The sequence below is a fragment of the Aplysia californica genome, unplaced genomic scaffold, assembly GCF_000002075.1.
Source record: "Aplysia californica isolate F4 #8 unplaced genomic scaffold, AplCal3.0 scaffold01049, whole genome shotgun sequence".
NCBI lineage: Eukaryota > Metazoa > Mollusca > Gastropoda > Aplysiida > Aplysiidae > Aplysia > Aplysia californica.
Window position 1 is genome coordinate 102,455 of NW_004798319.1, and position 25,542 is coordinate 127,996.

The following is a 25,542-nucleotide window of genomic DNA, read 5'->3' on the forward strand; positions in this document are numbered from 1 at the left end:
AGAAACGAGGGATGGATGGGGGAGGGGAAGAGAGAAAGGAAACTGAGTTACAGTGAAACAATATAATTCACAATAAAAGTCATTTATTTCAGGGAAATGACAAGAAAGACTGACCTTACAGTGTATCATGTACGTCACATATTATTGTACTGACGATTACCTTGAAGCAGAGAATGTTTCTAAACGTTAATAATAAATGTCAAAGCAAACACAGCCAAATCTAAAATTTGGATATATATATATATATGCACTATATGGTTGCAATTTATTTATCATTATTATTATAGTTACTATTATTATCACCATTACTATTTTTATCACTGGTATTTGGAAATGCAAAACAAGAACAAAGAAAGCAAAAGAAAGCCATACACTCCGACAGAACTTGGCAAGGACAAAAACAAAGCTAAACATTCTGTCAAAGAGAAACTTGAAGATAAACATTCTGTCAAAGAGAAACTTGAAGATAAAGATTCTGTCAAAGAGAAACTTGAAGATAAACATTCTGTCAAAGAGAAACTTGAAGATAAACATTCTGTCAAAGAGAAACTTGAAGTTAAACATTCTGTCAAGAGATACGAACCTTGGGGGCTTCAAAACAAGCAGGGCAGTTCTCTGCTATAACTGGCAGCTTGTTCTGTGGAGGAACAGTCCACATTTGTTTGAGTTTTAGGCCTCAATCGACACAGTTTGGATTATTACAAGGTGGACTGCCATGACTGTGACCTTGTCTGTCAAGGCAATCTTCAAGCTGAGTGGGATAAAAGGTCTAAGTAGAGAGATGGATATGTAACATGCATTCTTTAACGGAAATCTAACGTTCATCTTCTGCGTGTAACAACAAGGCACCTAACTGCAACACTAAAGATGTAAAAAACCCGAACTGTGAGCTGATCCTTGTAGATATAGACGGAGATTCTAGATAAAAATGACTTCCTTACAGTGGAATCAAACACATCTTCAGGGTAAAGGGGCAACAAACATAACCATTACACCACCGATGCTAGTCTGCCTCAAAAGCATCCATAATGCTAATCCAGAAAGCAACAAAAGACATCAAGTATCAAAAACTAATAACTACTGTTACAAAAATGAAACAAAACATTCTGGCACACTTTCTTCTGAGGCCAAGGGCAATTTCTGTCATAAAGTTCCAGAATAACATCGCTTTGTTTTACCTTTTCAGCAAAATGTCTGAGGTCTGCTTCACGAACGTAAACAAAAGGACGGATCACTCGTAAATCTCCCTGCCTGAAATGGAAAAGATGATGCTGTTATTTTCTGCCTCGCAAGTCTCATTCACCAAAAAAAGACATGATCTTAGATTTTAAACTTACAAAGACTTTGTGTCAAACAGATTCAAGTGTGAGGTAAGCACTGTTTTAGTGAAGTCTTCTCAAAGTGGGGAAAAAAAAATTACATAATGAATGAGACTAAATAATATTAACAAAAACCCCCCAAAGAAAGAAGCACACAGGCACAGGATTGACATTCACTTACTTGACTGTGTAGTGAGCCTTCATGGTGGTCAGGCTCCCGTTGTGGAAGAAAGACATGAGGAAACTGAAACAGAAAACAGAAGAAAAAAAAATGACTCCACAGAAAAATTTTCCAGATTAAAAACACAAAGTAAAATAAATGAAATGCTACTCAGTCTCTTTTCAAATCAAATCAAACTTGTTAAAGGACCTTCTTTTCATTTGCAAAGGACATGCTGTTTGTTTGAATACTGTTTAAAAGAGAAGCTATTGACACAATTATGATAATTTACAGCATGTAAAACCTAAGACAGACAAATATTTTCTCCAAGATTTTCAGGTGGTGCCCTCCAACCACCTGTTTCCAAAGGATGTTTTGATTTTTATCCTCAGACCTCACAGCTTGATTCCTTCTCTATAACAAATAAGTCACAAATACTATTTCCACGAGAATTATTTTTTGGTCCAATACATCACAAAAAATCTGATGTAGCTATGATAAGAGATTTGAAAACTTCTGTACAGTTCTATGGTTGTCCCTGACAGCATTGCTGTCAAAAGTTTTCCAGACTACTTTTTGGGAAGGGGTATAAAAATTGTCCAGCTGTTTGACGTCCTTTCCAGCCTTGCATCTCCAGTGTCAGATCAGACATCGAGAAGAACGCAAAGCGCCCATAATACTCTCAGAGGCATTCTGTTAAACAATGAGCAGGCCACCTTCTGCAGTGGATGGACAAAGTCTAACATATGATGTTTGACATTGTGGGCCCTGACCTTTCACTGAGGTCATCCAAGTGTTGTCCCAGAGCCAGGACATTGTATCCCTCCCTGCGGGCAGCGGCGTAGATCCGACCCCGTTTCATGCGGCTACAGAAGCTACAGATGGAGGCACACTCATAGGGCAGGTTCTCAGCAGTCTCCAAGATTCCTGAAGGGGGTGGGGGGAGGTGGAAAGGAAAGATAAAATAGCAATTACAAATTTGTAGATTTAAAAAAACAAACTAATATTTGATTTTCGTTTATAATGTTTTAGTAAGTGTTTAGTTTTTTAGTTTTAGTAGAGGTTTTACAGCGTTCACAACTGCATAAGGTCATATGAGCACCAGAAGATTAGAGGTGTTACAAGAGAGCAACAAACAGACAAAATAAGGAGAGATAAGGACAACAGACATTCGATAGGAAAGAAGGATCAAACCAAACCACAGTATCCCCCAACCACCTACTTGACTCTCATGGGGAAATTTGGTTTACAATGACACAAATACAAACAAAAATACTGTAATTCATCAATTTTATTTAATATGCAAAGTGACAGCAACACAATTACTCAATACGTTATTGGTAGCTGCCACTGTGTATCGCCCACTTGGTGAACAACAAAACCCATTCTTGAATACATCAACATTGATTTGTGAACTCATGACAACACATGAAATCCAAAACTCCTGTGCTAACCTTGAGACTCGTAGAAATATGGGACACCTAAGGTAGCTAGATAGGCCTTCAGAGGGCTGGGGTCATAGGCTGGGGTCTGGGGGTCAACAGTCACCGCTCCAAGGTCAAAATGAATGCCCTGATGAAAAAAACAAACAGAAACAGAATCACACTATATGCAATATAAAAATCAAACAATGCAACAAAGCAACCTTTCTCAATAATTCTCAGTATATGGAAAGAAAAGAGAGTACAGAGAATGGAACTCTTACAAAGAGATTTAACAATACTTTTTTAAAGTAAGTCATTTCGTTTTTGAACACAAAAAGTGTGAAAAGAAACATATATCAGAAAAACACATGAATTACAGACCCAAATAACTACCATAAAAAAGATATGAAACATTTTACTCCTGACCCACCCTGACCCCTGATTGACCTACCTTTCGCCAGGTGCAAAAACTAGCTGCCTCATTGTCAGGAACAGGGAGAATAAGTTCTTTTCTAGGGGTGACCTACCATCCTCTGACATAACCCATCCCTGACTCACCCGACCTCTGACCCCTGATGAACTTACCTTCCCCCTTGTGTAGAACTGTAGCTGTCTCATGGTGTGGAGAAGGGAGAGCGAGTCCTTTCCCCCGGACAGACAGACCAGCACACGGTCACCATCTCGGAGCATGCCGAAGTCTTCCAGGGCCTGGCACATAAAAAACAAATGTGAGGAGTGCTGACAAAATGAGTTACTTCTCGCAATCCACAAATGGAGATATTGGCCAAAAATCAACATTAGGGTCAAATTTGTAGATTTCCTATTGGTGCCATGTTCATTAACTATAACCTGTCTTTTATTATTTCATACATGTAAATTGTAAAAACTTCCCATATCTATTTCCTGAAGGCTTGAATCTGAGAAGTAACTCATTTTGTTAGCACTCTTCACATATTGTAGAACATTACATGCCTACAGATTTGTTAGAATCTTGATCAAACAGTTAAAAGTTTATCAGAAGGTCCCAAAATGAAATGCAAAAATTTAATGTTTCATGGAAATGCTTACTTATGTGAAACATAAAAGTAAAATGTAGAACAGAGGCCAAAATATTTGCATTGGAAAATTTTCGACAGAAAACTAATGCAAGCAATGAAAAAGTAAAAATGCTCAACAGAAAATATTAATACGAGAAATCGAAAAAAAAATGTCAACAGATATGGAAATATATGCAAACAAAGAATTATAATACACATGTACACGTTCAGACGCTCTACGGACAAAAAGTCACTCTACATTATGACAATATGAAAATGATTCACAAACAAGAGCCATTTCAAAAGCAAAAGTCTGGGTATAAGGGAGCAAGATTCTGCCATATTGGTACACAGACACAATGAAAACTTGAAGCAGAAATATTTTACATCTAAGCTTATTACTTACGCTCACTGTCGGTTTGAAGATGTGCTTCGGTGGGGAATACCACTTCACTGCCACTGGGCTCTCCCCCTCTCCGCTGGTAGATGCACCCTTCCCAGAAACCTCTCTGTCCTTCTGTTTCCTCACGAGGGGACAGAAAAACGTTGGCTTTTCATTGGTCGAATCCGGTTGAGGTATCTCTCCATTAGACAGTTGGCCATGTTTATCATTTCCTTTACCATCACCATCTGAGCGCATGATACTCTTTGGATCAGAGACAGAGTTCTCAGGTTTTGCTGAATCATGTGTAACACCAGGCACGACAGGGAGAGAAAGGCTAGCACCGTTTACTTCTGGCCCAGTTCTAGCATTTGTAGAAGAAATATTTTTATCAGAAGCAATACGGCAGACTGTGTTTTCAGTCTGACTGTGATGAGAAGAAGGTTGTAACTCACTCTGTTGCAGTGAAACATTTTCTTTTTCAACGTCGCTGTTATTCATGTCTGACTCACTTCCTGTCTCACCACAAGCCTTCGCCTCATTGTCTGTTTTCGTCAACTTTTCACTGATATCTGTTGTTGTTTTCAATCTAGCATTTTCAACATTCGACACATCTGACACATTAGTAAACCCATCTGAAGCAGCTGGGATGTCCTCTTTGAACCCTTCACTAAGAACTTCAACAAAACCTTTTGAGAATGAAGCAACAGCTTCTTTCTCTGAACCCTTCACATGCTTATCACCACAAGTACCAGAATCTTGTAGAGAAACTGAAGAAGATCTTTCCGAATCGGCACTCTCAGAGGCCGTACGTCTCTCCAGAGATTCTTCCACAAACCCAAGCCAGTCTAGGAGTCCAGGCGGACAGAACGGAAGCTCGAGAGGTGACACATATCGTGGTTGTCCCCCATGGAGACAGGCATTGGCCTCGCTGGGCAAGAGGAACCAGCGGAATGTCTCAGCGTGCTCGTCAAACATGACGCTCTGGTCGGCCAGCTTGTGTCTCAGCTGTGGAAAGGAACATCACAAGATTTAGTTTTAGTTTTAGGAGAGGTTTTACGGCGCTCGCAACTGCATAAGGTCATATGAGCGTCCCAGAAGATTAGAGATGTTACAAGAGAGTCACAAACATAAAAAAGAAGAAGGGGAGATAAGGACGATAGATGTTTGATAGAAGCAAACCACACCAGAACACCTGCCAAACACCCACTACAACATTACAAGAGAACAGGGCGTTAACAATCATTAATTGTCAGTGTTTAACTGACATTTCTATACAGTGGGGATTTGTAAGAGATGGCACCTTCAAATTTAGAGTCCGTTTTCAGTCCCGTGGGCCATACCATGAAGGCAAAAATAAAAACCTTTGAAAGTTCCCCAAACTACAACAGTTCATAAAACGAAATTGAGGGTTTGAACCTGGGTCCACTACACCATGATACCAACTGAATGCTGAGAGAATGATGCCCCCCAGTCAAATTTTATTCTGAAGTAGAAGCGCATTCGAATTAGTAGAATTTTCTGTTGGGAGAAAAAAAATCCATGAACTTTTACTACAAAATTGTATTTTTTTTAATGGTGGCTAAGTGAAACTTATCTACAAAAAAAAAACTTGTGCCAAAATCATGACACACAAATCTGGACCCAAGCAGACAAAAATTGCACTTGCCCATCCCTCTAAACTGTACTACAATTGTCAAAGCATCAAATCCACGAAATTTCAGTGAGCTTTAAATGAATGAATGAACCTTCATTGATCTCTGGACATAAAGTTGACATGGTCATTTTCATGGGTTGACACCTATTTCATGCCTTCATGCGTATATATATATATATATATATATATATATATATAACACCTTCCACGAAATTTCAGTGAGCTTTAAATGAATGAATGAACCTTCATTGATCTCTGGACATAAAGTTGACATGGTCATTTTCATGGGTTGACACCTATTTCATGCCTTCATGCGTATATATATATATATATATATATATTCTCTTCTCACACATTTCTGCAAATGATAGTCAGAAAACTACAATTAAAACATTCTTCTCCACTACTGAACACCACTCCCTCTGCTGCCAAGAATAAAGTGAGGGCACATGTACACAGTCTCTTTTGCAAGGTCATATGACTGCACCCAGGCAAGAGAAGTGGATAATTTACCTTTTGAGCTTGAGTAAAGATGTTTCTGGCTTTATCAAGACAATCCTGGAAAGAACATCAAATAAACACCTCAACAAATTTGACGACTTTTAAAATTATTATGGACAAAGGGGGAAAAATATGCTGATTAAAAAAAACTGCCCAGTGCTTTGATAATAGAGCTGAACCTTCTCTAACAGCCACCTGTCAAAGTCGATTGCCTTTACAAACGACCACGTCCCACTTCCCCCCTTGCATCTCTTCTATAATATAACTATAATGACACTGTCCAAGACATTCTGTAGTGTGTGACAAACACCTGCCCAAGACAAACATTTTTCTCCTCGACCAAGTTAGTCACCCTTACAAACAACCAAGTCCCCCCTCCCCCTTTGCACGTTTTCTATATTATAATGACACTGTCCAAGATGTTCAGGAGTGTGTGACTAACACCTGCCTAAGACAAACACTTTTTTCCTCAACCATGAGTTTATGTCTCGGACAATTTTGACTATACATTGGATGAAGAAGACAAACGTTAATCATGAGAAACAAAAAAAAAAGAATCAAATGGAACGTTTAGCTCTCTGATACTTCTTCATACAGATATTTCTTCAGTGTACAAGTAATATTGTGGTCATTTTAGTTATATAAGAGCAGGATTCATGTATGAATTATTATCACTTTCAGTCTCTTCCATTGGCAGCCACCATCAATTTCCTCAAGCACCAGACTTAAGGTAAACAAACTTTGAACACTAACAGTTCACCTCCCTCTCGGATGAAAGGTTCATCTCTCGACCATTTACAAGGTCAGCTACTCATCCATGCACATGGACTGCCATTCAATTAACCACAAGTGCCAGTCGCCTGGTTGGTCACATATTTGGTCAGTTACACAGTCAAAGTGTCAATCAGCCATCAGTCATACATTAAAAAAGTCAATTACACAATCAGTCCAACAGTCAAAAAGGCAACTATGCAGTCACTCCTATAGTCAAAAAGGCAACTAGACGGTCAGTCCCACAATCAAAAGTCAATCATCAGGTCAGTCACGCAGTCAAAAATCAATTACCCAGTCAATCACATGATTAGTTTATAATTGCCAAGTCAGACCAACCTGATAGGAGGAAGGGAGAGGTCCCTTCACATGCTGTGGGGGCGTGTGGTATTTCATCTCTCCGTTCTCATAAGAAATGTGGCCTAACCACTTGCGATCTTTGAACGTCTGCAGACAGATATACACAGCTATAGAGACTACAGTATACTTTTTTGTTTGTTTCTTAACCTCAATTAAAACAGCAAAATGATGTGGACACTTTTTCAAAGTACAGCTAAACCCCAAAAGTGATAATTCTTCTATTTTCTTTTTTTTTAAATCTCAATTAAAACAGCAAATTAAGGTGGAACATTTTTCATGTAAGTCACAGTAAGTATAACATGACTTGAAAATTATCATTCTTTTTCTTTTAAACCTCAATTAAAACAGCAAAATGATAAGGAAAATATTTCAGATAACACTATTGGACTTCCATCTTGTCCTTCCGTTACAAACTCACTAGTTGTTGTTTTTTTGGCAGATACAAAACAAGCATAAATAAACATACAAAAGTCAGACAAACTAAACATGTCAATTGTGTTCACAAAAAAACGTACCTGAAAACTTCTCTGTCTCCACTCTCCTGTCTCTGGATTGAACAAATACTGAAACAAAATTGTAATGAATGGGAATATTTTATGACACCATCGACACTACTTGTTCTACAAAAGGCAAGAAGTGAGTACCATCCTACTTTCAAACCCCCCCCCCCCCCCCCAAGATCGATTATAACAGCAACTACAACTCTCATCCCTTCTTCTTCTTCCTCGTTCTCGATGACAGCAGCTAGACAGTCAGTCCGATGTCGCGTACAAACTGTGTAGTTCGCTAACTCTCATCCCAAAACACTCCCCTCTTTCTCTGCCTTGTCCACTTGCTTTCTCTCAAACACATGTGCTCGCAAGCACATGCATACACACACAGACAAAACAAACTCATATACCCACACAGGAGGTTACAGCACAGAGCCCGGGTCTGCCACAATCCTCACAGCATCAAACACAAAGTTTTCACACACACAGACAGACATACATACACACACACAAACACACACATTCACACACACATACACAGACATACATATACACACACACACACAAACACACTCATAGCCCCTTACCAGAAGCAAAAGCATCCAGCCCTGGTCAGCCACCACCCTCATCGCCTCCAGCATAAAATCCATACACACACACAGACAAACATAGACACACATAAACACACACACTGACAAAAAACACACTCATATCCCCACACCTGAGGCAACAGCATCCAGCCCCGGTCAGCCACCATCTTCACCGCCTCCAACACAAAGTCCACACACTCTTCATCCAGGAAGTAGGGAAGATTGATACGCACAAAACCTGGCCTGAGAGGAAAAATCAACAAAAATGTTTGGTGTTGGTTATTGTACAGATTTAACTCTCCTTTCAACACTGAAAGGATACTTAAGAGGCAGGGACTTCTGATTTTAACATCCATCTCTGATAGGACTCAGCCAAATGGGTGGATAACCTTTAAAACTCTCTGAAACAATCCAACAAGTTCAGAACACCCCATGGAGGACACGATAGAAGTTTCATGGGAAAGAAGGAGCAGAACACATCAGAGCATCCACCAACCACTCACCTCGGTCAAGAAGAAAGGAAAATAGAAATATGATGGAGAAGAAAAAGGAGGACAACACCAAAACTTCCACTAACAACCAATCACGATTGTTCACCAAACATACCTCAAGATTTCTCTGTGCGAGTACTCCCCTTTCCTCCTCAGATGCACACGATCCAGTCGGCTGTAGGGACATAGAAACACAGCAGATGTAAGTAACTTTGATCACTTCACAGAACCAAAGAAGAAAACAGCAGATAAGTTTTTTAGGTATCAAAATTTCTTAACAATTAGCGTGAGCCACTGATTAGAACCATTTTTGGGGTGGTGACGTAGGCTGACCACAAGTAGTAGTCTTGAATTACAGGTGGTTGCTTTGAACGACCTTTAAAATTTAATAAGTAACATAATAGTGCAACCCCTCCCAAATAAGCTTAAAGCCATACTTATCTCTAAACTTTAGACAAGTTGAACATGAGCTTTTTACTATGCAGAAGTTAGTGTAAGTGCCACTGGTATATTTTAACTCCTAAAATACAGAGGGCTATTTCATGTGTGAAAACAACCAGTATTGTATTTGTTTTCCAATATTTACTCACCACAAACTTCATCTTAATTCTGCTAATACTTCACCCATTTGCTTAAAATTAACACCAAAACTGAGTAGAAATGAACGCTCAATGCAACAAACATACATTTAGATTATAAATAACATGGATTTTCTGGGGTTACGTAGGATTTTGCTACCACAGTAATAAAACTGAACAATGCAGTGTGCCTGCTGAAATGGCACACAAAATATTCAGAGTTAATATCCACTTCGAAACTGAAATAATAACTGGATGCGCCCGCCCTCCCCCAAACAAAAAAACCCCCCTAAAAAGCAAGATCAAAACAAAATTAGCTCCATCCCCACCTGTCCTCAGCAATAAGCTCCTCAATCTGTTTCGCCTTGTCCTCAGTGAGACCCAGCAAGTCCTGAAACAAACATCCACAACACAACTCTGGATTGAAACGGTAGTCTTGAGGAAAACATCATGAGATGACCAATGGAAAAAAAAAAAAACTGATCCTTTCTCAGCAAAGTCAAGAGATAAAAAAACATACAGGTACATTTTAACTCATTAGACAGACACAGAAGCCAGGAGGGAACAGAGTTATTACCCGTTGCTAATTTTTAAAATTCTCAGGTCTTGACTCACTCAGACCTATAAATAATTAGAACTCTCTGAGCCGTGGTCCCACAAACTGACAGAACCCTCACACATATCCTACACAACGGCTCTGCACAATGAGGAAAGCCTTTAGGGTGTGGAAAGGATTGAGTTAGCAGGAGACAGAACACATTCCCAGGGCCTCTTGTGAATCTTAGACAAAGAACACAAATGACAATCTCAAGACATTTAGTTCAAATCAAAGAAATTCACAACAAAAGATACTTGGGGTACAAAAAATAATCTTCAATTTCTCTTTAACTTATTCCTAAAGCAACAACATGAGCACAGCACTCTCTCACTTTGCACAAAGGAATGAAGTAGCCGGCCTCCAAAATAATAAGTTATATTGTGTCGATGGAGCATAAAATATTTACAACTCACCATAGCGTAGGGTCCGGCACAAGCACACCCTCCACGTGCCTGTATACCAAACACGTCGTTGAGAACCGCGGCCACAAAGTTATGATGGAGGAATCGGCCTGTGGGACCGTGGCGGACCAGGAAGGAGAAGACAGGAAGTTTTCGCCGGACCGTTGTCGGGCCTAGCAGGACTAGATTGGGACTGTCGGACCATGCTTGTGTCGCTTTGCTGTGGCGAGAGGGGTGAGGAAGGGAGGCGGGGCAGGACCAGAACAGGGGGTTATGAAAGTTTCAGACTTTTCAAAATACTTGATAAAACTTAGCTGGTCTTCAGTTTGGAGTTTGAGTGACCAGAGGCATATAGATACAATGCCGCTCATTAAGTGAAGGGAAACAGGCAGGCAGGACAGACCGGGAGAGGTATTTCAGTTTCAGACTTTTCTAAACAGATAAAACTTGAGAAGAAAGCGAAGCATATATACACACAGGGAAAAAGCAGGGACTTAAGGGGCGGGAGGCAGCATTTCAGAGAGACTTTTCAACCCATTTATAGAAACTTAGTGAGTCTTGAGAGTAAAGAGGAAAATGTCAACATAATAAGATAAACACCAGGAAAGTTGTAATACTGATAGACAGAAACAACAGAGAGGCAATAAAGAAGTGGGAACTAGCAGTGACACCCTAATCTACCACCTCACCCACATGAGATAGGAAAAATACTCACTGAAGAAGCAAAAGATCCCTCTCTTGTATAACCTCCCAGCCTACCGCCTCCTTCAGCTGGACCACAAGTCCCGCACGGACAGAGCCCACGATGGCTGGGGTCCCGCCCTCCTCTTTCACCTCCGCCTCCTGCAGGTAGCGCTGCTGCTCCCGACGCACCTGGGAAGGGTTCACAACCAGACGATAAGTCAACAACAGTCATCAAGTTGTTTGAGCGAATAAGAGAGAAATACACTATGAGTCTTATATACCCTTATCTTATGAAAAAGTATTTATTTCCTAGCAATATGGGATGAGTTTCATGACTGTTACTAACAGATAAAAAATTTTCCCCATTTGTGTGTTCAAACCAACACGCTTGAAATACAGTTGAAAAGCCACCCAAGTATCCAACATAATTAGCAGTACAAACGACCACTTCCCCCCTTTAAATCTTTCTACATTATTATGACACTGTCCACGATGTCCACCTGTTTCTTGAACAATTTCGACTGTACTCACAAAAAAGACAGATCCCCCTCCACAGCCATGAGGCACAGGGTTCCGGAACAGATTTTTCTTGGCTATCAGAACCCCTGTGAGAAGAACAAGCAAAGAGAAATACAAATCCATAGCACAGCAGAAAGTTGTGTCCTTGAAAGGTGAAATTATCTTTTTAATTTTTATGTTGTTATGTCAAAACTTTGATTTCTCTTAACAATAAACTAGACACAACCTGACAAGTTGTTTATCGCTGTTATTACCATTACAATCATCATTTTTATTATTACTATCATCTTCACTATTATGCTTATTTTATGATAATCTTCATTTTCATTATTGTTATTAGTATCAGATATTTTTACCATTACAATATGTGTCCCTGCCGGTCAATACCCATCATATGAAGGAAATTTCGAAACTGAGTTAACATTATTTTAAATAACTACCACCTTTTCCCTACAATTTAAAACAAGAATAAAGTAAATATGACCATATTTGACGAAAATAAAGAACTTTTAATTGTGCGAGGTGAGGAAACATGAAAAGGAGAAAATGGCTTCCGAAGTTGAGCAACATGTTTAAATAGCAATGGGGGTCTTAAAATTGAGATAGAGACTTGAAATTTATAGTCAATTATAGTCCTTTATTTTAATTTTAAATGAAGCAGAAGACATGAAACTTTCAATTGATCCAAAAGACAAAAATTTCATGAAGAGTAACTTTTTTTTACTTTCGAGCCTCTTAGGTGATAATAGCACACTGCGTCTTATGACTGATATTGACCAGAGGAGACAGATATTATGATTATTGTTATCTATTATCTATTTGTTGTGGCCAAATTTTGCTATTCAAAATGCTTTTTAATGGCTGCATCGATCGACATGTGGTTTGCGCCAAAAGATTCGTTAAAATATTCTCCAGATCATGACGCCCTTCGTTTTTTCAGTTTTGAGACAGTTTTGCTGCAAAATGCTAAATTTCTTTATTTCGCCGCTTTTGTCTCTATAATTTTAGAAAATCCGTACTTCTGTTCGATACTATCTCGCATTGTCGCGCAATACTGAGCACTATTTTAAGTGTGCGAACCGTATAGATCTAGCCTCATGTTTTACTTGGTGGGTCTAAAACTTCCGAACCACTTAACTTTTGAATTTGAAAAAAAATAACGGTGCTTCAGAATCATCTATAGGGTCCACAGTTATATTCCTGAGTCTGAAGTCACTGTTGTTTAATTTTCAGTTTTTCATTAGTTTCGTTTAGATCTAATCTTGGGAAAGTCCATCTTCTAAGACACCATTGTAAACAAGTCAGGCTTCCGTTCACAAGCAGTGCACACTGGTTGAACAATGACTTGACGATTGATTCTTATGAGTCCCTACATCGAACGGGGTACCCAGCTCGTTATTACTATTATCATTGTTAATGTTACTATTATGATCACCATCACCATCATCATTATTACTATCATAAATTAGTATTATTATTACTATTATTATCGTTATCATAATTTTTGTTTTGTTTTTGTAAAGTGTTTTACGGCGCTCGCAACTGCATAGGTCGTTTGAGCGCGCGGGACACACCTAATATTTTCAGTTGGTAGGAAATTTTGAATTTTGCCCGGGTGGCGGCCGAAGCCTACTCTTATCGATTTTAGACCACCAAGGGATCTTTAACGTGCGCAACTTGCACACGGGCCCTCCGAGATTTTTTGCCCTTGTCCGAGAAGGCTAGGTGTAGATCTTTCCTACCAGAAGATCAGGGGTGTGGCAGAAAGACAGCGGTAAGGGGGGGCCAAGGAGTAGCAGTAGAAAGGCTGCAGAAAGAGTCAGGAGCCCAGAGGAGGGGGCAAAGGAGGTGAGGGGATGGGGGCAGAAAGTGGAAATGAAAGCAGACAACAGAACATTGCTAGAGAGCAGGAAAGGAGGTGAAAGGAGACAATTTTAGAGAAGAAAATTTTTTGGTCGCTACCCAGATTCAAACCCGGGACCTTTGAATGAGAGGCCAACACCTTAACCTTTAGGCCACGAGAGCCCCCTCATAATTATTATTATTATAACAACTACTGTGCCGTAAGCTGACAAAACACCTTTTTTAAATTGTGGTGCCAATTTTTTTTTTATTTGCTAAATCAAAAACTTAATCGGTTACACTAATTGTGTGAAACTGACAAGTTTTTTAATAAATTAGAATTTAAATTTCGGAAGAACGTCTTTTTTAAATGGTTAAATGACAAAAAGCCTCTTTATCACAAAACTGCTGTGAATGAAAAAAAAGGCATTTTGCCAACTTACTACAGTACTATCATAATCTTTACAAAACTGTTCCTTCCTCTCACCTGGTGTTGATGTACCTCCCACAAATTTGTGCACAGAGAAGTAAATGGCGTCTTTGTACACCAAGTGTTGGTTTGGTCTACAGAAAGAAATGAACGCATTGTGAGTCAATTCGTCAGTTCATAGATGGATTCCACTTCAAGCAAAAATGAAAACATGTTGAGAAACTGCTGTAACAAGCCAGGTTACGAAATCAAACTGCTAATCAAACGTTCTAAAAATTATTTAAAATATATCTTGAAAACTGATAGGAAATCAGGAATCACCACCCCTCTTTCCCGCAATACCAAACAGGACATTAGGCACGTTATTCAGGTATTACAAATTCGTTTGGAAAGAATCACTGTGCCTCTCAGATGCAAGGATTCACTTCAACCTTGATGTAGGCCTCTTATGTACCTCAAGTGTCACAATTTTGAGGAGTTAATATGGACCATTACAAGTATTACAGTTTCTACATGGCACAACTCACCTTTACCCTTCGATGTGAGGACTCATGTCCATCTTGATGTACGGCAAACTATAAAACTCAAATATTACAATTCCCACAAGATAATAATCATTATTGCCCTCTGAAGTAACGAGCCATGTCCATCTTGATCCTTTATAACTGAAGTATTACAATTTCCACGTGGTAAAAATGTGAACTTGATCCTCAAATGTCAGGATTCAAGCTGATCCTGATGTAAGATACATAATGTGACCCAAGTGTTAGAATTTCAGTAAAATTAACGTTCAATTCCCCATGCCTTTTTGCAGCACTGCAATCACAGCCCACTGTTTCTTGTCACTGTAATACAAATATGCGATTCCCATGGTGACATCGAAAGTTGTGCACTATGACAAGCGTTTTGAAAAGGAGGGCTATACTTTACTTTTGCCACACAGTTTCCATACAGTAATTATTACCCTCCAATGTAAGGATTGACATCAATCTTGATGTAAGGCGCAGCAGCAGCATAGTCCCAGAATGCCAGTGCTCCGTGTCGGTGCAGACAGATTGTCACAGCATCAGTGTCACTCAGGATACCCGTCACATTCGACGCGGCGCTAAACACACCGATCAGCTGCCTGCCTGTGTCACTATAAGCCTGCAGAGGATGGAGGTGAGAAAACAAAAAAGATCTGTTGAAGAATTTCTAAAATTCTGAAGCGAGCATCATTTTAAAAGTATTGTTACATTATTAAGGAGGCCCGACACTTAGTCTACTTCTCTTTCCCAAATGAAAACAAAGGGGACAGCAGTATAGTATCGAAGAAACAAAAATAAATCATTAGCTGCATGGGCAGAGGTAACTACTGGTTACCATGGAAACTGTGGTCATCTATGAAAACTGGTCACCATGGGAACTGTGATCATCTTTGAAATATACAAGGAAAATTAATAGATGAAGCTGTTTACAATAAAAGACGTGAAGTTAATTCATGCCACATGTCACTGCATTATATTCATTATACTTATTAAAAGTCAACAGCACTTTAGGTTAAACCAAGAACAGAGTCCATCTGTGAAACCTCAACTAAAAAAAACCCCAACATTTTCTAAGGCAAGCGGTTTACGCCCCCACTGACATACTTAAGACCACTTAGGAGTCAGGCTACTTCAATCTTGCCTGTCAGGGCCAACCCGAGCTTAGAGGGCTATAATGTGCCAGCAGACAGACAGACATTCTCAAGTAAAATTCTCCACATGCAGGAACCGAACTCAGGCCTTGTGCATGCCACAGCAAAGTTCCTAATCATTATACCACACACGCCAGTATTTCTGACTAAAGCCGAGTCTCTTCACGAACTGCCCAGAGACAAGATGAGAAAGTGGAAGTTTGCAGAGATTAGTCTCAACAATCGCCACACTTTGTCCAGTTTATTTGGGCAAAGAAAAACACATCAACACAATAATGGTGATTCAGTGCTTCAGTATTAAAAAGCAAGCTTGATATACAGAAACAACAGAGGGAAGAATATAGAAGAAAAATGTACCAGTGGCGTCCCCCGATCACCCACTTTAAAGCACAGAGAAGTAGAAAGGAAACAAAAAAACCATCGTAGGGTCCATCAACTGTACAAATACCCACAAATTGAGACGACCACCAACCTTTAGTTTCGTTTCTAAGTCCACAAGGTCAACACCCCCGTCTGCAGCTTCTCGAACACGAACAATCTGCACGAAAAACACACTGCACACATCATCACAAAAGTGGAAACCTTTTTGTTCTCTTCAAACAGAAGACAAAAAAACAAAAACAAAAACATGCTGGATGGGAAAAGATATGTCAAAAATGAAATTAAACATCATCTGAATGAATCGATTCATGTGCACAAAGCATTTTAACCTACATTCAGATACTACCTACTGACTTTTACACAACCTATGGGTAAAAAATTTGTGATACTGAATAAGAATAATCTGTTCTTCATTTGACTGTGGCAGCTATTACACTCTGCACTGAATCACTTCAACAATTTATGTAAAAGGGATAAATGTAAAAACTTGAAATTCTTAGTTAAACAGAACCCTACTGAAACAACAAAGGTTAATTAGAGGAGAGAAAAAGTAACATTGACAACAACAAAATGTGAACGCCCCCATAAACACAATTAAGATAATTTACAAGGTCAGGTGCTCCAACCCTGCTCATTTGGGCCAAACCAGGTTAAGTGGGATACCACATCCCAGTACCCAATTGAAGATACCCTATGAAAATTTTTTTTTTAAATATCAACACATAAAACAAATTCCTGTCTTCTGAAAGTAGCAGCAAATAGCCTAACAGAATGTTACAGATAGACAATAGACCACAGTAGAAACGAAAAAACAGGGGAAAAAACACTACACAATACCGCGCAATTAAAAGGTTCAATTGAGATAGCAGCCTTACTCACCTGACCCCCAGCTTCCTTCCATGGCAGAATGTTGGAGTGATGCTCGTATGGACCAGTGAACACAATCTAGAGTGAGAAAAAAGAAAAACATCAACACGACATATTTCCATGAGGAAAAGACAAATAGAGACAAACAAGGAAAGAAAATACAAAGAGGACCTACCAGTGGCGCCCTTACACCACCCAAGAAAAGAAAGTAGACCACAGCAACCGGAATGAAAATCATTTGCGATATTTCAGCAGTCATTGTTCTGGTTACAAATGTTCATGGTGCCACACTAATAATAGTTTTTGCGCCAGGTTATGAATTGCTTGTTAACTTTCACACCTTTACAAAATTAGTCACACATTTCAGTTAATTTCTGAAGCAGGGAAGATAAACAACTGCATGATAACAAACCTCATATTTACTGTACAGACTCTAACCCTACTCATATTTGATTATTGAACAACCACTGCAACATTATAGATACAAAGATAGAGGCAATAAACATGGTGTACAAATGCTGTTTCCAAACTGTGTAACTGACAAAGCACTTTTTGAGCTGTCTCAGATTTACATGACTCACCGGACTGTGCTTGAGATTGAGGCTGTGGAGTAACTTGTGCACTGCCCCGGTGGTCCCACTGCCAACGAAGATGACAGAGTCGTGCTCACTGGCATTGCAAGAGTTGCGAATGATATCCCTGAAAAAAGCAAAGTGTGGTGGTGTTAAGTTGCACATCTTTCTTTCTACAGCTTTGAAAAAATTGCTGAAAATATCCCTGAAAGGAAAAGCAAAGCTTAGTCTTACATGAAACTTTCTCCCCATAGCTTGGAAAAATTTTATTTACAATATCCCACTGGGTCGATCTCTGCATGCAGTTTGATTCTCCATTAGCCTTGTAGGATACTGTATCCCACTCAATTCACTTTAGCATCCACTGACAGGGTCAAAACAGACTGCCTCCAAAGAGATCTAAATTGTGTAAATGAGGGCATGATTAACAATCAAACTATACTACCTTCAGCAACAGATGATGAACAATGTTCTCCACCAGAGAAGCCAAGACGAACTTTCAAAATGAAAATGAGAGACATTCATTTGAGGTGCATGCATGTGTTTATATGTGGGTAAGTGAGTATTTGAAAGAGAACGTGGGTGTGTGTGCCAGTAATAATAAACATTTCTATACTAAGGCAAAAGCAAAAATATGAAAGGTTGACAGACACACCCCAAGACTCATTCTAGAAAAAAATAATCTCTTGGTAATTAACAATAGTTTTCATTTCTCACACCCACGTTCAAGGGAAGGCTACTCACCGAGCTTCGTGCCGAAACAAAGTGGTCTGGAGTGAAGTCACACTGGTGGTGGTGTGGGTGTTGCCGTACTCTGGCAAAACCTCGTCTTGGATGTACTTCTCAATAAACTCCAAGGATCTATGTAAAACACATGTGAAATGATGATAAACCAAAAATTGTATTAAATCGATGGTGTGATACTCTAATCATGAAAACTGTTTCTTGAAAGTTTTTCAAAAGCAAAAAAAAAACCCCCTTTCAATGCAAATGATAAGAAAAGCATGTCGACTCATGCTTTTAACAAATTTTTTGAAGACCTGCAGATAATAATAATAGATAGCATTTGTAAAGCGCAAATCCCCGCTCAACAGCAAGCTCTATGCACTTCACAATCTATACTATTACCCCAGCAGACTTGAGATCATTCTGAAACAAACTCAACTTCCTGGGAAGCATACAGTGTAAGCAGCCATTTATAAGTTCTAAAATACTAATATACGGATAAGATCTTTCACTGTCTATAGCCGGGTACCCATTTCCACCTGGGTAAAGTGAGGAAAATTCATGTAGAGTGCCTTTCACAAGGACACAACGTCGGGGGCCCGCGGCTCGGACCCCCGATGCCCAACCTCACGATTACAAGTCCGGTAACCTAACCACTAGGCCACCGACGCCACTCAGTAATGCTTTTAGAGCAAAAAACAAAAGAGCCGACCTATTACACAATCACCTCCAAGAAGAGCAAAACAGTTTTTTATGTAAAGATCATTTCAAAAGTTTCTCATACGTGAGATATTCTTTTGACTGAAGCTAGACATCTGGCTTCTTGCTGAAAATCTGTACAACAGCAATAACTAATTCACGGGAAGTCAGAGCCACTAAAATGAACTTTAAAGTGATACAAAAGCAACAGATGTGTTTCATCTTAAAGGTCTTACCTCCCAGAAGCCACATAGTCCAGATATGTCACTGAAGATAAAAATATATATATATATATCAGAGGCTGCATACTAACTAAACTATTCTATTCATCACGAGCAAAAACAATGATCAAATTTAATCTGATCATTAACACATTCTTCTACCCCTATTAATCAAGCTTCCTTCTCCAACCCTTAAGATAAACAGCACCCAACCTTTCACCTACACTGCAATTATAAATTAATCAATCAATTTCACTTCACTCATCCTCTTCAAATATTTGTTTTACAATGATTTACATTTTATACATCTGTACATAAATAATTACACAATATCACAGACAGGCATTCTACACACACATCAACTGGTCACCACTATGAAGCACCCTGTTTTTTAGCTAAAGCCACTGCGTCTGGCTTGAAGACACACCCCAGTGACCACCCATCAAACATTTATATATCACTAAGACACGCTTGACATAAATTGTGAACCTGAGCTCACTATAACCACTAAAACCACTAGACCCCCCAAAAAGAACAACAACAAACACACCCCCACCCTCTACAACAAGGAACAAGGACAAGTGGCATGAACCATAGGACTGCTGGACCAACAACATCAACAATTATCAATAGCAACAGTATCACATTCTCATTCTTCAATGCCAAATGAATGGAACACAAAAAGTACCTGAGATCACAAACGAACAGGTTCAAACTTTGTACGATGCATGCTGTGTTATCAGTGGTAATACTTAGTTCTTTAACTTTGAGCATAGATGAGAACCACATCAAATGATCTGCAATCTAATGGTTTTGAAAAATAAACAGCAAACCAAACAAGAGAGAAACCTGCAAGCTCTGAAACACCAAAAGGCAAATCTAAAAATTGCTGAGGCTAGGAAAGGATACAGAATTCATTACAAGAAGTACAAGAGAGAAGCATTAAAAAAAAACAACAGAGAGGAATTTGATTTGATAAAGCATGATTTTAACAAAATGTAGGTAAAACAAATAAAACAAACTCAACTAACCTTTGCGCAAGCCAAAAGGGCCGGTGAAAGTCTTGTCAACTCCAATAACATTTTTGGCAATGTACGCGCACAAGCCGGATTGACTATCAGAAGATTTTTTGGCTACTTCAGCAGGCAGTGCATCTTTCTCAATGGCCCTGGTCTGACCAAGACTTGAGCCATTTGGCACTCTGTTATAATGTTGTGACCCGAGACCATTATAAAACTCATGGCCATCTTCAGGGGGTCCCTTCGGAACCGAGTAGAACTGCCTGTCAACCGCTTCTGCCATAACCTGAAAAAAACCAGGACGAAGAAAGAAACTATAATCAGTCAGTTTAGTGGTCATAATATGGAGTGTTCAAACATTTGAGTTTTGTTTTCTTACTCTTTGAACCCTAGCCAACTGCATACTGTATACCGGAGGCGTATAAAATTGCTCGTAACATGCCTAGCCATCGGTACACCAGTGAGTGAGGCCCTCTCATCAAAATGGCCCACCTGGGACAAAACTCGCACGAAAAGTGTTTGCTACACAGGACGTTATTGATTATTTTTAAAATCTTTCTAAAATAGATGCTGGTAATGACAAGGACAGACTACCCTGAGTGAGATATGGAAGAATGTGATTCATATGATAATCATGAACAAATGAATTCAAACAAATCACTCAGGAGCTCAGGCAGAGGGGCACGGTAGCCTCAAGAGGTCAGGGCTCAAAGGGTTAACAAATTGGTCACAATTACAAATGGCTGAAATGGAGTAGGCTAGTGAGTGGTGAGCCACACAAGACGTCATGTTGTAAAAAAAAAACAACCTGGGCCTACGCCAAAAGGTGGAATATTTATTAATAGAGTTATGATAAAATATATATTATACCCAGGTGTGACAAAATCAACTTTAATAGTTAATAATCCAAATGTGTAGCCTAATTGATAGCTTTTACACTTACAGCACAATGGGCTCTTTAGATAGTCTGCAGTAAAAAGACTAACCTGTACAACAGGCTCAGTAAGATACCTTCACCAATCAAAAGATGTACTCACCAATCAAAAAATGTAGGAATGTAGGCAAGAGCTGCTCTAGCTTAGTTAAGTTACAGTTACAGAGAGTAGTTCAGTAGATCTACCCTGCACTTTAAATAAAACGAAGTGACTATTCGGACTCGAGTCTGAACAAACAAAAATTATATTCGGACTCTGAACCGAGTACAGCATAACGTCACTTCTGACACAAAAAAGGGGCCGATAGAGCAGAGTATAGATCCACGAATTTACACTAACCGACTATTACACCATTTCCTATATTTGTCGAAATTACCACACAACTAGATCTACCCTTGTTCTTAAATATTTTATGAAAAATATTTCGATTACAACGATAAAAATCGAGACGTGAGCTTTAGTATATATCTCTTCTAGGGCCTCAACCCACTTAATCGTCAATATCAGTGTCAAGGGTTGTAAATTATTCAGACTCAGACCAAATGTGCGAGGGCGTTAATCGTGTTCTAGTTCTAGTTTAATTTATTAATTTAAGCAATCCAAGCTCTTTTCTTAACTTTCATTTTTTTTTTTTTAAACTTTCTTTTTCTTGCTGCTTCTGTTCCCTACTTCTTGAACATTGGAGTTTGGAGCCAAAAAAGAGCCAGAGAGCCAAATGAAATCTGGGCCAGACGCACAACTGACAACCCTGACTGTGACTATTCGTACATGAACACGATCCAGTGAAGTGCGGAGCATCAGCCCCGGTAACCTCAGCCTTGAACCCTCTAGGGTCATCTGAGCCTGAGAGGGTGAGAATAGCGAGACAGACAGGTTATTGTTATTCTCTCCCCCAGTGAGAATAATTATAAGGTAGCGTCACACCGAGTGACGCGGTGGCAATTGACAAAAATTGACTTTTTGTCAATTGCCACTGAGTGAAGCGGTGTCAAGTCTGAAAACAACACTAGACTCTATCTTTAGCATTATACATAATGAGTGTCCAATATGTCAATTTGTTCTCAACTAATTTCATTGGATGAGCATCTAGTCTCGAGCTCCGCTACCAACTTGGCGTGTTTTCAATGAGACGTATCTAGATCTAGGCTAGCCTTAGCCTACACTTTGGTGTAGAACCACACAGGCAATTCTAGAAGTAGGCCTAGAAGGTCACAAACACACAAACTCAAGCAGAAATTCACGTTATATCGGGGAACATAAATCGGGGGACGGGGGTCAGGAAAAGACACACACACACACACACACACACACACACACACGTGACACACACAGAAGCGAACGCACAACACCGAGCACTCGAGCACAAAAGCTAGATCTACCCGCAAACGCAAAAGAGCTCCAATTTACTCGGTGGCAATTGACAAAAAGTCAATTTTTGTCAATTGCCACCGCGTCACTCTGTGGCAATTGACACTACCTAATCATAATTAAAACCACTTCCGCTATATCTAGATCTAGTTTATAATAATATAAAGGCCGGCACTATTTCTCCGAACGTTCGAGAAAATAAAGCTAGGCACTATTTTTCCGAATGTTCGAGAAAATAAAGCTGGACACTATTTCTCCGAACACTCTGAAATCATATCCTTTCACGCAAATTTCGGATATTATATAGAGTATAGGCCTACCAAATATTTTTTGTATACAATATGGTTCAATCGGTCCAAAAAAATGTCCGCAGTAAATATTTATATAAAGAAATGCTACAGTTCCAAACAGTTTTTCGCCACAGATATGACGTGTCGCCTATGAAGGGTGCTGCTCTTAAACTTAATGTGTTGTGTTCATTCGTGTGCTGTCTAGATCTAGATCTACGGAGGATTATTGATAACGACACATAGAACTAGCTTCTGCGTTTTTGTCACGGCCGCGACCAATCAATCGTGGCTCGATTTTTTGGCATTTTTTGGACGGGGAATAAAAGTCAAATTTAACCGAAAGAAACCGAACCTCTTTACTTTTGAAAAGAAAGTTCACTTAGCTTCACTTAGTCTCTTTCTCACTTGTTGTCACCCCGTTGATTTATTGAATACGTTACAGTTACTTTTATTTTTCCCTCTTTGAATCTTTGTGGTGTTTTATTTTGTTAGTGTGTACTTTTTTTTTCTTGTTATTGTTCTGATGTGTTGTTTTTCTATCAATTTTTTTTGTTGGGGAAAAGGGGGGGGGGGGGTGTAGCATAGTGTAACGTCATTTAATTTGGTGTTCCTACCTTCATTAGATTCTAAATATATATACATGTACATGTATATATATATAGATTTAAATGTCTTATGTTAGAGCGTACTTCCACCAAAACCGATTACATGGACTGACACTGTGATTCCATAATTTACATGTAATATCCTGTACTTTTAAAAAAATTTACGCACATTTATGGTTAAAACAGCGAATCTTCTTCGGACAGGTGGACACACGCCCTTATTTGTTAATTTTTGTGGTTGTTTATGGGCTGTTCTAATTTTGATTTCATCCTGTTGTGAAACCTTTCTTTTTCACGTTTTTACACTCATCTAAAAATCTCTAGACTAGCTCTTGAAAATTGAAATAGATATAGACCCAAAAATTTGCTCCTGTGTGTGTGTGTGTGTGTGTGTGTGTGTGTGTGTGTGTGTGTGTGTGTGTATGCATGTGCGTGTGTGAGTGTGTCTGTGTGTGGTAGTAAGTGTGTAAGTGGAGAGTGAGGAGTGTGTGTGTGTTTATTTTTCGGGCTTTATTTCAGACTTTATTCAGTAACATGACAGTTCAAAGTATACAAAAATAGAAACACAGGATCCATTCACTCCAGGGCTCATGAGTCGTTCCTCTCTTTCAGTGTCACTCATCCATTCAATTCCCGTGTTCTCTCCCGCGGCTCATATCCCCGTCCGCATGACTTTCACACCCCACCCCCTCCCTCCAGGCACACACTAAGAAAATCTCACTCATTCCCTTGCACCCTGCGAACCATGGACAATAATATAGGCAAAACACTGCCTTAGCCACATTCCTTTTGTTCGTGAGCTGTGGACCAGGCCAGGGGGGGTCGGTGTCGTCGTCTTGTAGTTGCTGTCGCCTGTGGATACACTCGTACATTCTTCCTTTCACCCGCTCTTTCACTCACACTGTCTCTCCATCCACAGCTCAGCTCATCATACGTTCAAAAGTTGCCCACTGATCATGTTTAGTTAGTGTGTGTATAAGTTTGTGTGTGTACATGTTCATGATGGCGGTGGGTGTGTGGTGGGTGTTACTGAAGGGAGTATGTAGGCGGGCTTGCCATGCGGTGTTCCTTCCCAGACCAGAGGCCAGAGGGGCGCCGAACTCTCGCAATAAATATAGGCAAAAAATCACGAGACCGGAAGCCGGAAACCGTTCGGAGAAATAAAGATCGGCACTATTTCTCCGAATGTTCTGAGGAATAGTCACTTCATAATATAAAGGCCGACCGGTGATCTTGTAGTTCCGTTCGTTAAAGTCCACGATCCATTTGTTTACATCCAGAGAAGAAATCCAGAAGTCTTGAAGACAAATACTATTTGAATTAGGCTACACAAAGAGCAGGGATGCAACCTAACTGCAAAACATCAAATTAGGATAAAATTCAGGGGGGCATGCCCCCCTGAACCCCCCCACCTCCATGGTTTTTTTAGGTCAGGGGAGCAAGCCCCCCTGAAACCCCCCTGCTTGACTTTAACGAACGAAACTACAAAATCGCCGGCCGACCTAACCCTGTGGTTTTGGTGTAGCCTAGGCCTAGATCTAGATCTAGATCTAATTTGGGCTGTGAATGAAATAGTAATGAAAAGTGTGTTCATAACAACGTTGACACAAACTTATGTGTAAAGAAAGCTACTTTCGTCAGCTGGCCTGGGGTTTTATTTTGAGACAGAAAACAACATTGAATCCGAAAGCGAAAGTACGGAAAGTGTGGCTTCCTTACCCTTGCCTTTCCTTGATTGAGAGAAAACAAAACAATTATACAAAACAAATAATTGGTATCAAACCAGTAAAAACGTGTTAGTATATAAAAAGACTTACTCAATTTTCCATATACGACACGTCAACTAATATCTCACACTTTGGGATATATTCACACAAAGTCAGCCTTTATTGTTGGATTGTAGAAGTAAACAATGACGCAAAATGAATGCAAACTCAATTTCCGTT

At 39.5% G+C, this 25,542-nt stretch overlaps 1 protein-coding gene across 1 annotated transcript in view; it reads right to left on the reverse strand.

Moving 5' to 3' along the window:
* Positions 1–25,542, reverse strand: part of LOC101861551 — a gene marked incomplete in the record, with an annotated part of 27,649 nt that extends 2,107 nt beyond the window's left edge. The window contains 25 exon segments of the mRNA XM_005111369.3: positions 584–637; positions 1,179–1,251; positions 1,501–1,563; positions 2,253–2,406; positions 2,934–3,051; positions 3,489–3,611; positions 4,347–5,330; positions 6,493–6,537; positions 7,591–7,698; positions 8,127–8,174; positions 8,824–8,935; positions 9,299–9,358; positions 10,091–10,152; positions 10,773–10,980; positions 11,476–11,633; positions 11,976–12,049; positions 14,293–14,369; positions 15,200–15,381; positions 16,386–16,451; positions 17,174–17,239; positions 17,743–17,860; positions 18,478–18,594; positions 19,395–19,425; positions 20,411–20,684; positions 25,414–25,542. Coding sequence (XP_005111426.3) covers positions 584–637; positions 1,179–1,251; positions 1,501–1,563; positions 2,253–2,406; positions 2,934–3,051; positions 3,489–3,611; positions 4,347–5,330; positions 6,493–6,537; positions 7,591–7,698; positions 8,127–8,174; positions 8,824–8,935; positions 9,299–9,358; positions 10,091–10,152; positions 10,773–10,980; positions 11,476–11,633; positions 11,976–12,049; positions 14,293–14,369; positions 15,200–15,381; positions 16,386–16,451; positions 17,174–17,239; positions 17,743–17,860; positions 18,478–18,594; positions 19,395–19,425; positions 20,411–20,681 — 3,372 coding nt within the window.